This window comes from Coptis chinensis, chromosome 5 (assembly GCF_015680905.1).
Source record: "Coptis chinensis isolate HL-2020 chromosome 5, ASM1568090v1, whole genome shotgun sequence".
NCBI lineage: Eukaryota > Viridiplantae > Streptophyta > Magnoliopsida > Ranunculales > Ranunculaceae > Coptis > Coptis chinensis.
Window position 1 is genome coordinate 46,669,420 of NC_141460.1, and position 18,320 is coordinate 46,687,739.

At 35.6% G+C, this 18,320-nt stretch overlaps 1 protein-coding gene across 1 annotated transcript; it reads right to left on the reverse strand.

The window, feature by feature from the left end:
• Positions 1-6,444: 6,444 nt before the first annotated feature.
• On the reverse strand, positions 6,445-9,157 carry LOC147497690 (uncharacterized). Its single transcript, XM_086562974.1, has 3 exons — positions 8,596-9,157; positions 8,060-8,352; positions 6,445-7,509 (listed from the first exon to the last, which is right to left on the reverse strand). The coding sequence occupies exons 1-3, from the start codon at positions 9,155-9,157 to the stop codon at positions 6,445-6,447; spliced, it is 1,920 nt and encodes a 639-aa protein (XP_086419100.1).
• Positions 9,158-18,320: the final 9,163 nt, after the last annotated feature.

Sequence of the window (18,320 nt, forward strand, 5' to 3'; positions counted from 1 at the left end):
ACCAGTCTATCAAAGTTAATGAGAGTAACGATGGAATTATACTATGATGAGAAACTACTAATCAATATGCGAATAACGAAATGATGGAATTCAAATACTAACTTGACAATAGAGAATGAATTAGGGGAATTCGATTCCACCTTGATTCGACTTAATTAACTAACAAAGAAATGCATAATCCAAATTTCAATGCTTTCGCATAACAAACTGGTAATTCTAATCCCTAATTATTCATGGCAATCTCTACCAAATAATAACTAGCATGTGAAGCAATCAAACCCATTCTCATGGTGAACTAATTACTTTCTAGAATTGAATAGATTATCACGACGATTTCTAAGCTAACAAAATCAAGTTTTCATCAAGGCTTCCTTAAACCTCTCTAATGGAGGTTTTAGCCTTGACTCATTAAACTATCATTTCTATATGAATTTAAGCAAGACATGATATAAAGATTATAAATTTACTATATTGATCTAATCAAGAATTCAAAACTAAATTAACAACTAAGAAAAGATTAATAACTAAATAATTGAAATTAGATCTAAGTGATTTAATAATGAAAACTAGATTATGAGTAACAAACTAACTTTATTGATCTAATGAAATAAAAGAGTATTGATTCAACAATTGAATTAAAAACAAGTACATAAAACTAATTAATGGAGTCTAACTAATTTATTTTCTAATCTAGGTCTAGCTAATTAGTCTGCCTCCTTTCTTTTTTTCAACAAGAGAAAGAGATCCCCAATTTCGTGCATAGGCCTGGACCCTTGTTTTGGGCAGAAAAATCGAGCCCAAAACCCAATTTCTTCAGTCCACAGAGGTTTTTTCAGCTAAATTTGACTTCAATAGACTTTTCTTCCACTTTTGCTCCTCTGATTGGGTCAAGGTTTGGACCATTGGAAAGCCCTTTCCAAGACGGTCGTTTTGAAATAAGGTAGGCCCAATTCCGAGGTCTGCGTCCAAAGATACGGTCTTCGGACGTTCAATTGACTTTTGTGCGCTGTTTCTGCCCGCATTGACTTTGACTTTTTAGCTTTGACCTGGCTTTATAAAGGCTTTTCTCCTTGAATCTTGGCCTTTAATCATAGAACTTCTTAGCAACCAACCCTTGCTCCTTTATCTCGCAAAAGTGACACATTTCTGCACATAATTGACTCCAATGCCTAAAATACATAAAAACACATAATCAGCATTAACTGTTATTTATTACTCACATAATTGGTCTAAAAGTATTATTGTTAAGGGGTTAAAACTATTATTTGGGCTCTTATCAATCACCGATCATAAAGTCGTCGTGGAATTTTTGAAGAAATTTCTTCTACCAAGGTTTGGAGCACCGAGAGCCATCATAAGTGATAATGATTGTCACTTTTGTAATCGTATATTTGGGAATCTTATGGCAAAGGATGGAGTAAACCACAAGCTAGCTCTGTGATCAATCTCTAAATATACGTTTTTATCCTCTTATAATGTTTTAATTTAGTCAAATTATATAATCAATAATGTAGAAAACTCATGTTCTTATCGCTTTTTCAGGACACAAGCCTATTGTGGACCAAAAGGAGCCAAAAAGGGACCTATGGAAAAACTGAGAAAAAGTGCCAAAAAGTCAATAGTCAAAGTCAACTCAAGGGTCTATAAACTCAAAAGCTTAGGAAACACTCAAAGGCTTCAAGGACCAATGACTCAACCCTTTCCAAGACAAAGACTAAGCACAAAAGTCTCAAAAGACCAAATAATCAAATTCCCAAAGACATGGGCTTGGGCCCAAAAGACTTGACCTTATCCACTCAAAGAAGGCATAAGAAGCTTCTAGATTAGGTTGCTTATTGGATAAAATAAGATATGAGAGGGGTAATTATGTACATCTCTAAACATATATAAGTGTAGAGATGCTCACAAAATAGGTATGTTTGTTATAGTAGTTTAGTTAGGAGTAGTATAAGTAAGTAGGAGGTAGGAGATCATAATTAGTTAATTGTTTTTATTTACTTTTAATTCATTGTTTTCCATTTCCATTACTTTAAAGCTTGAAGCTTTGTTGAATCTAGTTAATTTTTTCCCATTCAATGTGTTTAATCTTGTTTTTCATCACAATAGTTCTTCAAAAGAACTTCTATTTCATTCATTTATCCAAACAAAGTTGGTTATACTCATTTGAATCAATCAAATGAGTATAATTTGCTAACCAAGCTATCTTTCTCTTATCTAATCTTCATGTTTCTCAAGCTAAAACAACTCTTATTTTAATATTTTCAGCACCAAAACAGTAATAACTAGTTTCAACATCATCATACATAAAAAACCATACCAAAAACAATAGAGAAATGAAAGAAAAGTTGGGTTTTCTCCATCACCATTCAACTCATATTTGATCTAAGATGAACAACTTCAAAACCCCAATACCCTACTTTCTACTTCTTCAAATGGTGCCGCCGTCATGGATCTACTAATATGAGAAGAAAAGTGAATCAAAAGGGGAGTATCTCTCTCTTTTCCTAAAATTTCTCAACATGTTTTTCTTATTTTTTAGTTTCTTTCCTGTTGGATCTTACTGATCCATTTTGTTTATGATTTTAGGTCTCACTCTGAGCTGAAAACAACTTTGTGATGCAATTGGAGGAAGCCGGTCAAAAGTGGCTGGAACACCGACCACGACTGCTCGCGCCAGACTTGCGCCCGCTCGGTACGACTCGCGACTGCCCGTGACCTGCCCCTTCACCTTACAACACTAGGAAAAACCCTTGGCTCAGATTGAAGGCTTTGTTCAATATATCTCTCTGCTTAACTCCTATTTGTTCAAATGTTAATGGTTTGAAACTAGTTAGATTTCTAATATTTACTGTTCTTCATCTCCAAAAAAAAAATAGAAAAAAATTAATTTATTTTCACTATTTGATAAATGTTAGATTTTTAGGATAATATCATATTCTGACATTATCTTTATTATGTTTTTTTATTATTTTTTTATTATTTATTTTTTTAGTATAAAAATAATAATAAAATAAAAATTAGGATAATATCAACTTAGGCTTTAAATAAGAAGTATTTGTCTTTTGGTGGGTTTGATGTATTGAGACACCCAACAGTCGGTCAAACCCCACCACGTCACTTCCATCCCCAAGTACGTGTACGCACACTTGGTAGGTAATTTCTTCACCTCCTCGCAACTCCCAATTAGATGATGCTTGGTTGTTTACAAAAGCATGCTTGCATGACTCCGTGTTAAAATTCAATATTGTATTTACTTTACGAGCTTAAGGCTAAACCCGAGCCATAACAAAACAACAAGTGGTACTAATTCCCACTTTATTTAATCGATGTTACGTGATTCAAATGCTACATTGACTAAACAAAAATTTTAAATCAACCAAGTAGAGCTAATCTAGTCACATCCATAGGACAAACACTTAGCACGAAGATTGAGAGTGGAAAATTTCCAGATTCTAGTGGACCAACTACCTTACTCATTCCCCTCCCTCATTTTATTGAGAGTGAGATTCTTGGTAGCACCCCACTTGGTGAAGTAGTGATCTTCTCTTTTAAAGCGTGTAGAGCCCCAAAACCTAGTTTTGTGCCAAATTGTCCAATTCGAATAGGGTATGCATCAAATCTACAGACTTTCAAAGTTTTTATATACAAATCCAATAAAAAGAATTTCTATTGTTTGTGCATCATCCTTGTTTGAGCATCCATGATGATAACCCGTAAAAACTTAACTAGATTACTCTAATTTTATTCTTACGGTATCAATTATTTATTTCCTACTCTCATATGTATATTCATACAATATATAGAGTACGGAATCGTTCCACTCCTAAACTAACAAGAAAACAATAGTGATAGCAATATTTATAGAGGTGAATTTATACTATGAAACTAAATATATGAATTTAACTTATACTAATTTAACTAAGCAATTGAATATGACTTGAATAAAATATGGAGAAGAAATTAGGGGGATTTGATTCCACTTTGATTCATTCCTAATATGCTAGTGTAGATTATTGCAATCCTAACCAATTAAGATTAAATATTTGATCCCTAATTATTCATGGCAATCTCTGCCAACTAATAATTAGCATGTGAGGAAGTTCAACCCATTCTCATGGCAAATCAACTAACTTACTAAAGTGAAACTCTTAACAAGCAATAATTCTAACTAACATATCAAGTCTTCATCAAGCTTCATCAAAGCCCTCTAATGGAGGTTTAGCTAGATGTCATTAGACTATCATAAACATAATAAAAAATAGAAGACATAATGAAGAACAATAACTTGACTTTTATTAATCTAATGAAGGCTACAAACTAAACTAATTAACTAAAACTAAACTAAACTTAAAAAGGGAGAGAGAGAGAGAACCCTAAACTATATTAAACTAAAGTGGGAGTAGCCAAGTTTTGTTTAGCCTTAAACCTCTTTATATAGGAGAGGTTTAGGTTTATAATTTCGTGCATGGGCTTTGGATCCATGTTTTGGGCCATGAAATCAAGCCCAAAACCTAATTACATATGTCCAAAAAGAGTTTCTCTAGGAAAAATTACTTCAATACCCCTTTTGTCCACTTTTGCTACATTAATTGGACCAAGGCTTAGACCATTAGAAAGATCTTTCCGAGCCGGTCGTTTTGACATATAGTAGGTCCAATTTCGAGGTCTGAGTCCAAACATACGGCCTACGGAAGTTCTATTGACTTTGACTTTTCAGCTTTGACTAGGCTTTAAAAAGACTTTTTCTCCTTGAAACTTGGGATTTAATTATAGAACTTCTTAGCAACCAACCTTTTCTCCTTTATCTCGCAAAAGGGACACATTTCTGGACATAATTGACTCCAATGCCTGAAATAGATAAAAACACGTAAACAACATTAACTCTTATATTAATCACATAATTGGTCTAAAAACAATATTATTAATGGTTTAAAACTACAGTTTTGGGCTCTTATCAAACCACCCCCAAACAGCATTTTGCTTGTCCTCAAGCAAATATGAGAAATTAGAATAAGTGACCAAAAATGGAGTTCTAACTAATCTCGTTTTGCCGAGTGCGATCACATTGACCATATGCAACAAGGCCTTAAACCACTAGGAATTCCCTAGTGGATGAGTTATAGTCTCGTGAGAATTTTCTAGTGAAGGTACTCACAAACTTCATCTATACTACAACGACTAAGAAATAAAACTATTGTTTCCTTACTTATTCTTAGATATCTATCCGTCTCACTAGCAATGAATACAGAATAATCAAGTTGAAACCTAAGCTAATATATGCATAATAATTAATCATCCACGAATAAACATATATATAATGAACTATGCTATGAAATGCAATAACAGGTCCATTTCTGAAACTTTGGAATAACGTCCTTAAATAGGTCCTCACATAAATGTCAAGACAAAAACCACTCTGATTTTTCAACTTAAGTTTCGCTCACTCCGGTGTGCAGTGGGCACACTTTACCTTACAATCTCAATGCCACACAAGGAAGCCGAAGTCGATCAAACACATCTGCCACTTACTCTCACACTAACCTATTCCTAATTGAGCTAGAGGTCTTTATTAGGTGTTGCGGTGATTAGGAGATGGTTTAAGAAGGAAAGAAATGGATATTCAAAAAGGACAAGTCTGAGATAATAGAGTCTTCAAAATATGTAACTAGAGAAAATCTTGTTTTACTTTGCTTCTACACTTTGTTTCCATCATTAGCCATTTTTTTCTTTTTCTTTTGGCTTTGGACTCATTTGATTCTATTTTTGGAGTTCTAACTTTTTATTTTATTTTATTTTTCTTTTTTTTCTATGGATGAAAATTTCCTTTTCTTATTTGAAGCAACTAACAAATTCTTGGTTTCATAGGTCATTCTCTTTTCTATTCTTCATTTCATCTCTATTCTCAGACTTATTCAAAAATGGGTAGGCTGATTTTTATTTTTATTTTGTTTTGTATAAAAGGGTAAAGGATTTGCAGTTTATGAAAGACTAAAGAAAGGCTCAGAGGGGCGACTAGCGGAAAATTATTTCATATAGGTTTGAATTTTTGGCTATATCGATCCAGAAAGGTCCTAAATTCTCGCTTAGGATATGGTATAGTGATCAAGCAAGTGGACGTATAATTTCTCTATTCGGAATTTACTTTTCCCTTGTGTCATTTCTCAAATATTTCACTCATATAAGGCTTTAGGCTATATTCTCATAGGATTTGTAGAATAAGTACTCTAGCATAGATTTCAAAACTTTTTTTTTTTTTTTTTGTAAAAATTAAGCTGAGATTAGGAAGACCTCCAGCTGTATTGATTTAACCTTTTCTTACATACCTTTGTCCACTCGCATCATCATTTATAATACTCTACAGTACATGATCTAGTGGAGGGACAAATTAAATTGAAAGATTTCAACTACCCTGAATTGGAGAGGCTAGGTAATCTGCCGTTCTGTTTACTTCTCTGTATACATATGAGAAAGAAACAAAGAGAAACTTTTCCTTTTTCTTTTCAATGGCTTCCAGAATATCCCAATAGTACCAAGGTGGCTTCTCCAGTTTATTGATACTGCCCTCAAGGAATCAGTTTCCATCTCTACTTCCTTATATCCCTCTGACAGGCATCTCTGTAGACATACATCGATGGCTTTTAATTCTTGAAATAGCACTGAATGCATTCCTCCACTTCCATTAAAACAAGCTAAAACACTGCCATCTTGATTCCTTATCATACCACCATGCCCTGGCCCATTGATACTCAACGCACTATTAGCATTTGCTTTCACACGATTTCCAAGTGGAGGAGTCCAGAAATAGTCAGTATATCTTGGAGACTTCAGCTGGATATCTATATTCAACCGATGGAATAAATTACTGGCAGTGATGGACTCTTTAATTTCCGGTTTCAGAACTTGCAGGTAATTTCTTAACTCACTTACCAGTTTGTCAAATATCATCCTAGCTGGTTTAAAACTTTGCATGAATCTGTGGGAGTTTCTTTCCTTCCATATACTATCAACAGTTGCACAAAAGAAGACTTTGTAGATTTTTCCCACCTCCTCAATCTTACAGAGTCTTTGGATCAAAGACCATTCTCTGTTTGATGTTCTATTATCCGTAACTATGCCCAGCAGATGCTTGACTCTGGTAATAATCTCCCTCGAATAAGAGCACTCAAAGAGCAGGTGCTCAGAGAACTCTCTGCTGTTACTGCAAAGACAACATGCTGAAGAGGAAATGATTTTTCTTTGTACCAACCTGTCTTGACTAGGAATGATGTTTGAGAACAGTTGCCAGTTAGTAAATGAGTGTCTTGGCAGTACCCATCTTCCCCACACCAGTTTATGCCATCCTTTCTTTTCTCTCCTCTGAGTTAGAGCATCGTAGGCACTATGAGATGTGAAAAGTCCACTCTGATGTGGAGTCCATACAATCTTATAAGCTGGCAGATGCTGATTAATCTCCACTTTCCTAATAGTTTCTTTCAGTGATAGTGATTGTAAACCATTAACTTCTCCATTCTACCTCCCATTTTCAATTATTGCACTCAATTTTGTATTAACAGGGAAATTCCACTCTGCTTTAGCTTCTTCATCTTCTATCAATGGTGATCGGTCACACCATATATCATGCCACAATGAGATGTCATTCCCATTTGCAATGGTGTATTTTATGAATTTTTTGGCCACTGCTCTTGTCTTCAGAATACTACGCCATGTCCACGAGCAATCTTGTGGCACCTTCATAGTCCAAAAGTAACTTGACTTGATGTGTTGTTTCCATGTCCAATCAACCCATCTTGTATCTTCTTTTGTCACCAATTTAAAGATCAAACCACAATACGCACCAATATTCCATCTATGCAAGTTCATAAATCCTAACCTACCTTCTTTTTTTGGCTGACAAACCATTCTCCAACTTGCTTGGTGATAGCCTTTCTGGGTAGAGCTTCCAGACCATAATAACTTGGCATAGATCCTTTCAACTTGCTCCAGAACAATCTTGGGTAAAATGAAGGTTCTAGCCCAAAATGGTATGAAAAGATAACAGCACTGATTGGATTAGTTGTACTCTTCCTGAATGAGAAAGCAATCTCGATTTCCAGTTTGTAATCTTGCTTGTTGCCTTCTCCACAAGAGGCTGACATTCCCTTATGCTTAATCGAGCGGAGATGAGTGGTAAACCAAGATATCTCACTGGTGGTTTAACCAACTCCACCCCTAGTATAGAGGCCAAGGAAACATAATCTTGCTCATTTAGACCTCCAGCTAAGAGAGATGTCTTGTACTTGTTGATCTGTAAGCCTGTAGCTTTTCCAAACATGTCAAGAGATTCCTTGATTGCTTGAATAGAGGAAGACTTCCCTTTAAAGAACATGAGTACATCACCCACAAATGCCAAATGGGCAGCTTAACCTGCTTGCATTTTGAATGATATTTAATGGATTTATCATCAATCTTTTCCTTGAGAATACAACTGAGAATCTCCATGACAAGCACAAAGATATATGGAGATAAAAGATCTCCTTGACGAACTCCTCTTAGTCCAGAAAAAAATCTTTCAGGTGAGCCATTTTATCAAAACAGAGTAGGAAGGAGTTAAAATACACATTTCAATCCATTTGCATATGTTAGGAGGGAATCTGAAAATCTTCAACATGGATTTGATAGCCTCCCAACTGACCATATCATATACCTTCCTAATGTCCACCTTGATGGTACATCTCGGAGTACCATTCTTCCTTTCATAACCTCTGAGTAGCTCATGTGAAAGGAGAATGTTATCTTGGATTGATCTGCTACGGATGAACGAAGATTGATTAGTCTGCATTAGGTCATTGATAACAAGCTTTAGCCTATTTGAAATGACTTTAGAAAGGCATTTGTATGTAGTATTACACAATGTTATAGGCCTGAAATCCTCAACCTTTGAGGGATTGCTGACTTTTGGTATGAGACATAGAAAAGTAGCATTAATACCTCTAGGAAATCTACAATAAGCGAAAGCATTTAAGATAGCAACAGTGAAGTCATGACCAACAATAGACCAGCATCTCTTGAAGAAAATTGGAGTGAAGCCATCTGGTCCCTGGGTTTTGTTGTCCTTCATCTCAAAGAAGGTTGTTCTGATTTCCTCTGCTGTGACCTCTGTATCAAGCATAAGTTTCATCTGGTCAGATACTGAGTTTCTGACCTACAAACTATTAAAGACCTCCTCTTCATATATCTCTCCCGCATATGCTCCAAGCAAATCAGTGTAATAATCCAAGATAGACTCGATAACTTTAGCATGTCCAGTGATAGTTCCACCTTGTGAATCCTTCAGAGCCCAGATACCTTTTCTCGCTTTCTTTTCTTCAAGAGATTTAAAGAAAAAAGGCAGTACACTTATCCTTTTCAAGCATCCAATCACTATCTTGTTTACCCTTGATCTCAGAAAACTCAATTCTTGCTAGTTCACTATACCTCTGCAAAACCTCTTTCTCTTTCTGTCCCAGATATGGATCCATCGGACCATTTTGGATTTTCTTCTGTATGTCATACAAACTTTCTCTTGCTTACGTTACCCTTCCATGAATATCTGAGAAGTTACTACGTGCCCATGGCTTAACTCTCTCCTTGAGCATTTTCAGTTTTTGCATCAGGACATACATTGGGTTAGAGAGGATATCAACCTTCCAAACATCATGCAAAATATTTTGGAATTCCTCTTGTTCTACCCAGTAATTCTTAAATAAAAAAGGTGTTGCCTTGCTACTGAAATCATTCAAAAGGAGTAAAATTGGTGAATGATCGGATACTCCTTAAGGTAAAAATTCAACCTTAGAATTCGATAGATCATCATTCCAGTGACTATTAACTAAGTATATGTCAATCTTGGACATGATTCTGCCTTTCCCTTCCACTTTATTGTTCCATGTGTGAAAGAATCCATTATAGCTCAGATTTGTTAATCCTGATTTTTGCAGGCAATCCACAAATTCCTTTGCTTCACTAGGATTCATAGGCCTTCCACCCACTCTCTCAACAGCTTTTGTTATGTTATTAAAATCCCCTACTACACACCAAGGTATGTTAACAGAATTATGAATAGTCACAAGGTCTTGCCAAAGCTTTAATCTGAGAGACTTAACATTTCTAGCATATACCACTGTTAAGAGGAACTCTTCATTAATAGGCTTGAACCTAACTTTGCAATGAATAAATTGGTCAGTTTCTTGTAACTTGCTGATGTCGATCTTATATGAATCCCAACAAACCTAAATATGCCCTGTAGGATCCTTACCATAATTATTTGTATGCTCCCAAGATGGACAACAAATGTTTCTAATAAAGTCATACTTATTCAGCCTCACTTTAGTTTCCAGTAAACAAAAAACATTAAGTTTCTTTTCCACTCTAAACTTATTTATTTCCTCTTGCGTTTTCTACCTCATTTGCACCTCTAACATTCCAAAAGCACATGGGTGTACTTATCGATGTCCTTTATTTTTGGAGCCTCTAGATCTGCCCCTCCCCTTCTTGCCGCTGGTTTTCCTTTTTGCTGCTAATGCTTTCTGTTTGCTGTTATCAATATTGCTTCCCTCTCCACACTATTTACCCAATCTTGTAACAATTCATGTTGTTCTCACAGGGTCTGGGGGTACTAGGGACATTCACATCAGCTTCTACCTCCATGATACGATCATGAAAGTAATCAGTTTCCTTGTCAGAGCATTCATCCAATGAGTTCTCTTCTACTTCTTCTCTATCTGTTAAGAGATGAAACCTCATTTCCATATTATACCTCATAATGCCTTATTCATCAATTCTAGAATTTAGCGACTCATACAACATCTGCTTATGAGGAACAATTGCATGCATATTCTCCTCATCGTTTCCATTCTCTTGTTCATCCATATTCACATTTGCTTCTGCTTCACCTACACCACTAGCACTAGGATTTCCCTCAACTGCCCTTGGGTTGTAGCAAACAAATATGTCACTTACTGGTACCTGTTCCTACCTAATTTCTAGTCTCATCTCTGCTGTGGGTGGAACATTTATAGGCCTCCAAAAAGTTTCTCTATTCCTTCTTTTTAATCTTCTTTTTTGGCTCTTAGAAAGTCTAACACCTTCCCCTTGTGTTTCATGTACCATTGGTTCCTTTCCTCTGTCATTATGTTGAACTGTTCCAATTGGATTCTCTTGAGTCACTGTGTCTTGTTCCATATTCTTAGTACCTTGTCTACACTCTGCCACTAAATGCCCGACAATGTTGCACTGGTTACAAAATTTTGGAATTATACCATACTAAATTTTTTGCCAAAACTCAATGCCCAGTTCTGGCACTTTAACAGATATGTGGTCTGGTAGAGGCTTTGATAGATCAATATCTGCCAACACACTGGCATAATAACCATTAGTTCTTTCTAGAGAGTTCATATCCACTCGAATTGGACATCCAAGCCCTCTTCCCATACTTATAAGAATATCTACTTCCCAGTACTCGAACGGTAAACCTAGAAATGTAACCCATACAAAGCTAGTTGTTTGTCTATAAGTTTCTATGTTAAAATTTGGAGTCCACTTAGTAAATCTTGCTAGCTGACCTTGTACATACCAAGGACCACCAAAATACATCTTGTTGAAATCTTCCTCATTAGTGAATTGGAAAATGATGAACCCTTTACCCAAAGGTGAAATCTTTACTGTTCCTCAATCAATGTTGGCTACCAATCTTATTGTATCAATGTTCACTATATTGGTATCCATTCTTGCAATCAGGGCAAACTTACAAGCTTCAATACCTCTTTCCAAAGCTGCAAGAGGAATTTTGATGGCAGGTTTGTCTTCCTTTCTTGTAGGAATAGGAAGAGAAGAAACATCAACAGTTTGTTTCATCCTTCCTCTTGTTTTGCTGGCATAAGTCTCTTTGTTTGTATTTTCAGCACCGTTATTTCTACACGCCCCTTGCCTAGAAGTTTCTGCTTCATTGCGATTAGGGAACGTGACATGGTGTCTATCCATTCCAAACCCCAAGGGGACAGAACCCATGAAGACTGCTGTGAAGAAAATGAACAATCTAAAAACTAGTCAGATAGGAAGAAAAGAGTAGTGAACAATGCTGACTTCAGGTTGCAACTCCCTCTTTAGAACTTGCACTTTTGTAAGTGAAGGATTTTACCCAAAGAGTTAGAAATCAAGAGGAACAAGTCGAGATTAAATTACCAAGCTTTTCAGAACTTTCACTGTTAATCAGTGGAGGATTTTACCGAAAAAGGAAGGAATTTTGAGAGCTGAAGAGATAGAGTTATCTCACCAAACTTTTTTTAACTAAAAGTGGCAAAATTTTGGAGTCTTGGATCATAAATGCAACTTATGTTACTTCACACCCTATCGCCCAACAGTTGGTCCCCATTGTTACCAACACTCTTCCCCACCTTCTAAAACATTACAACGTGAATAGATTTAGAAGGTGCTCATGCAATACAACCATAGATGCTCATGCAATATATTTATGAAAAGATGCAATGATTATTACATACATATTAACCTAAGTTTCTAAAAACTATTCTAATTTAAAAGCTAAAGTGAAATTTCTAGATTAATATCATCATGGAGAAAGAAACAATACTAATATTCCTAAGTTCATAGTATAAATACTTTTTATTATTTTATTATTTTCTAATTTTTATTAGACAAATAATACGTAATATACAACCTAATATGTGCTTAAATATTTACAATGTGTTACTATGCCACCCCCAAACAATTTGGGAGAAGGGGGTTCATGAAACAATTCAATAACACAATTAAATTATGTAACTAACTACTTTTTATGATTTTTAATATTTTATAAATAAAAGTGCATAATTTACATCCTAATAGTGCCTAATTTTTGCAAATATTTCTATCCTAACCCCAAACAATCGAACGCTTTGTCCTCAAAGTCTAAAAAGATAAGGAAAGAATTTACCATAGAAACGTGGTAAAAATTGGTAGTACCTGTAATAGAAATATTATAAAGATAATATGATAACATGAAGCACAATAGAACTGTTACATACTAACTAACACAACTTCTAATGGAGTAAACATTACATGTAAAGGGTGCAAAAAGATTTGAAATGAAATACCAAAACACGCCACCCCCAAACAAAATTTGAAAACTCTTTTGAAGTTTGAAAAATTTTGTGGCCTATACTCTAGTAAGGTGGTATTTTACAAAAAAATATGTCTTTTAAAGTAAGATTCCCTTAGACTTAATGTGGGGTCGTTTTGAGTCAGATTCCCCTAGACTGTGCACACCCCCAAACAAACAAGAAACTGGGGTGGCACAAAATGGATGATGCGTGGTCAACTATAAACTAATAATCGAAAGAGTTGGGGGTCTAGCCATAAAAACATAATACTAAATGCACCTCCAAACATAATGAAGTTGTATAATTGGAAGCAATCATGTAGAAGAATAAAAGAAAACTTATGCAACCCATCAAAGAACATACGCAAACCATCATGTTGTAGCTGTTTTAAAGAGTTAGAATGACCCAAAAGATGAATTAGTAATATTTTAGGGGAGAAAGGATTGAAGTATGAATCCTGATGTCTTTCATGAGGCTCAGATGAGGAAAAATAAGCCAAACTAGGTTTCTCACTACGCTCGGTCAAAACTTGGCTCTCAACTATAGGAATGGTGTACTCATGGGATTGTGTGCTAGGCAAACACTCTTCACCGTGAGGGTTGACAAAATTATAGAGGGTCTCTGAGGCAATTAGCTCAAGTGCAAATTTGAGGTTCCACTGAAATGGTGGGTGAATGGATGGCTTTGTTTTGGTAGATGGTTGGATTTTAGGAGGTGGTAACTCAGGTGGTGGTTCATCAATTGGTGGATCCTCACACGCTCTTAAGAAATCATAGAAATCATAGAAATCTTCATCTAGCTTAGCTGAATCTATAAAGTTGTGGTTCGTGGAATTATCGTGAAGAAATTCATCTATTTCGACCATTGTTATTTCCTCAGCTGCCAAACTAAATTGAGATTCACATTGCTCTAAAGATGTTACTTTGTCTTTTTCTTGCACATTAACTTGTTCATGCCTTAGATTAGAATTGTTAATCTCTATTTTCTCACCCTCTTCCTCTAAAACACTATAAGTATCCTCAATGGCATCATTTGAATGTGTCGAGGAATCATCCAGCCGAGTGCGGTTAGCAAACACAAAGGCTTGGACATGCTCAACAGGAGGGTCCATATTAAGAGAATGCCAATAGTTATCAAATTCTTCCTTCGTCATATCTTTATAAATATCTTCCAATGTGTCATCATTATATTCATCTTCAGATGGATCAGTGGGAGGTTCCTCGAAAGCATATCTAAAATTTGAGTGGTCATCCAAAACAAGTCCTAAAGAGTCGTCTTCAAGAATTTTCTCATCCAGGTGGGGTGTGGAGTCAACATAATGGTTAATGGGAGGGTCATAGGAAGGTAATGATTCATGAAATTCAGGGTAGGTCTTAACTAGGTCGAATGGTGTGGTTATAGGAATAGATTATTCTAGTTGTGTGTTGATCTCTGGCAAGGTTGAAAGTTCTTTGTTAGGTGAGGGGATCATGGAAATCATCTGGGCTATGTTTTGAAGCATAATTAGGTTATGAAGCATAGTTTGCAAAATTCGGTATGGGAAGGGTGGCAAACTAGATGGTTGGGTAATTTCTGGTATGGTTGAAGGGTCTGGCTGGTACGGTAGGTAATAGTCATAGTTATTGGCGTTTGAGTGACTCTGGTTGATATCGTACTGTGATGGGTTAGGTTGAGGTTGAATAAATATGGGACATGAATGGGCGGTGTGGTCTAGATAACCCGTAAAAACTTAACTAGATTACTCTAACTTTATTCTTACAGTATCAATTATTTATTTCCTACTCTCACATGTATATTCATATAATATATAGAGTACGGAATAGTTCCACTCCTAAACTACCAAGACATAATAGAATCCAATTAATCAAATACAAGGAAACAATGGTGTGAGCAATATTTATAGAGGTGAATTTATACTATGAAACTAAATATATGAATTTAACTTATACTACTTTAACTAAGCAATTGAATATAACTTGAATAAAATATGGAGGAGAAATTAGGGGGATTTGATTTCACTTTGATTTATTCCTAATATGCTAGTGTAGATTATTGCAATCCTAACCAATTAAGATTAAATATTTGATCCCTAATTATTCATGGCAATCTCTGCCAACTAATAATTAGCATGTGAGGAAGTTCAACCCATTCTCATAGCGAATCAACTAACCTACTAGAGTGAAACTCTTAACAAGCAATAATTCTAACTAACATATCAAGTCTTTATCAAACCCCTCTAATGGATGTTTAGCTAGAAGTCATTAGACTATCATAAACATAATAATAAATAGAAGACATAATGAAGAACAATAACTTGACTTTTATTAATCTAATGGAGGCTACAAATAAACAAATTAACTAAAACTAAACTAAACTTAAAAAGGGAAAGAGAGAGAGAAAACCCTAAACTATATTAAACTAAAGTGGGAGTAGCCAAGTTTTGCTTAGCCTTAAAACTCTTTATATAGGAGAGGTTTAGGTTTACAATTTCGTGCATGGGCTTTGGAGCTATGTTTTGGGCCATGAAATCAAGCCCAAAACCTAATTACATATGTCCAGAAAGGGTTTCTCTGTGCGAAATTACTTCAACACCCTTTTCATCCACTTTTGCTACTCTAATTGGGTCATAGCTTTAACCATTAGAAAGATCTTTCCGAGCCGGTCGTTTTGACATATAGTAGGCCTAATTCTAAGGTCTGAGTCCAAAGATACAGCCTACGGAAGTTCTGTTGACTTTTCTACTCTTTTTCTACCTGCGTTGACTTTGACTTTTCAGCTTTGACTAAGCTTTAAAAATGTTTTTTCTCCTTGAAACTTGGGCTTTAATTATAGAACTTCTTAGCAACCAACCTTTGCTCTTTTATCTCTCAAAAGGGACACATTTCTACACATAATTGACTCTAATGCCTAAAATACATAAAAGCACATAAACATCACTAACTCTTATTTATTAATTACATAATTGGTCTAAAAGCAATATTATTAAGGGTTTAAACTATAGTTTTGGGCTCTTATCACATGACTTATCAATATGCATCGTAACCATCATGGAATTACAATGTAGACCCAAAACCTTGTTCTTGTTGTGGTAGTCTGTATCATTGAGCATCTCAATGCACATCATATACCAAGTTCGAGCCTCCTATGGAATATTCTTACAATTATGAACCTCAATTTTCAAATTTCCCTAGAACCCAATACACACAAGAGTTTTCCACCACAAATAGTCAACTATCATTCATATATCCACCTGGTCATTTAGAGTGCGGTTTCATCCAAAGTCCATTATTATTCATGGCAAATTCATAGCTTACTCCACCATCTATCAAAGACCAACTTTACTTGGTAATGGCCGAGCAAACAATACAAATTAGCAAATAGCAAAGACTTTGTGTTTTCTCCAATCCACTTCAATCAATACCACATCTGAGACTAATATTCTCCCCACCAATCCCGAACACAACCAACAAGTTAAACAAAGTGTTACTATAATAGAGCCAATTGCTAAAGCTCATCCTAATATTTATGACCAATTAAAACTACAACACCATCCACTTGACTATCGTGTGAATTCCAGATTATTCTATGATGATGACTATATACATGCGAACACTCCGACACAAGAAATTCTAGAACATGTGTTGGACTCGACACACTTGGACAATGACGTTGAGAAAATTTATGAAGTTCTAGGCAGAAAGGATAAAGAAAATGAAGTGCTTGAAAAAGAGGATATAAAATCTATGGTGGAAAGTGGATCCCAATTTGGTTTGGCCGTTAAAGGCTTATCGATGGAACAAATTTGTGACATCCTTACTATTGCAGATATGAACTACAATCTTATGGAAACGCCAAAGCTAGATGAAGAATTCTCTGAGTCCTCAAGATCATGTGGAGAACCACCACCCAACCATCACCATTCTAATTTAACACCTCTTGAAAGATAATCTCTATTCAAATAAAATACACCAATTTTTGAGGACTGCACCACTAAACCATTTCAAAGAAACCTCAAATTCGCACTTGAGATCCTTCATAATTTTCTCAACCTTCCCAGTAAAGAGACTTTGCCCAACATACAAACTCACAAATCTATCATTCCAATTGATGAGAACCACGTTTTGATTGAGTTGCCAAAAAAAGAGGAAATAAAATCTATGGTAGAATTTGGATCCCAATCTAGCTTGGTGGTTGTGGACTTAACAATGGAGGAAATCGGTGATTTTCTTAAAAATGTCGACACTAACTCTATTTTTGTAGATTCACCCAAGCTAGATGAAGAGTTCCTTGAGTTCTTGAAAGCATGTGATGATGAGCCTATCATTCAAGTGGTTGAAAAGCCTAGTTTGTCATATTCTGTATCATCTGAGCTTCATGAAGAACAACTACTACCACACTCACTCTCTTGGACAATTCAAACATAATGGGTTATTGTATAAGTTCCATGATGGGTTACCTAAGCGTTCTCTTATCATTCTGCATCTTACACTCCAAATTCATCATTTTATTCTGTTTGGGGGTAAATCCTTTGTCATGTTTCTATTGATTGATCCCCAACTGTTTAGACTATTAGTTTATAGCTAACAATATATCATCCATCTTATGCATAGTCTTGTAGAATCTGACTTTAAACGACCCCACCTATAGTCTTGAATATCTGACTATAAAATATTTATATTATGTTTTCTCGATGCATTCTATAGGAGTGCATCTTTAAGGTAAGTGGACTCTCTACTTGGAGTGTGTGGTTGTAAGTGCTGGAGCCTTGAGTCCACGTATACCTTGTATATTCCTTCACTACAAGAAAATAGACTTTTGCCCACGGTTACCCGACATTTTTACCCACGGTCATGGGCATATTTGCCTACGAATTTTGACCTTGGGAAATAAGTTTCTCCTAGTTCTGCTGGTTCAATATTTTTAGCCACGGCTTAACTATTTTCTTTGAACGTGGGTGCAGCCACGAGAGAAACCGTTGGGTCAGATTTTTTCATCTTGACGGCTATTCTATGTGTATTAACCGTGGGGATAGGGCTCTAAAATTTGGGCGGGTCAACCAGTTTGCTTCCCCCCAACAAGAACACACTTAATGAGGCAACTATTTTCTCCAATACCCACTTAGCTTCATCCCCCACGCCACCGCCAGTTAACCTTTTCCTCTATTTTTTTTTCTTGTTTCTCCTTCTCTCATCTCAACAAAGGTAGTTA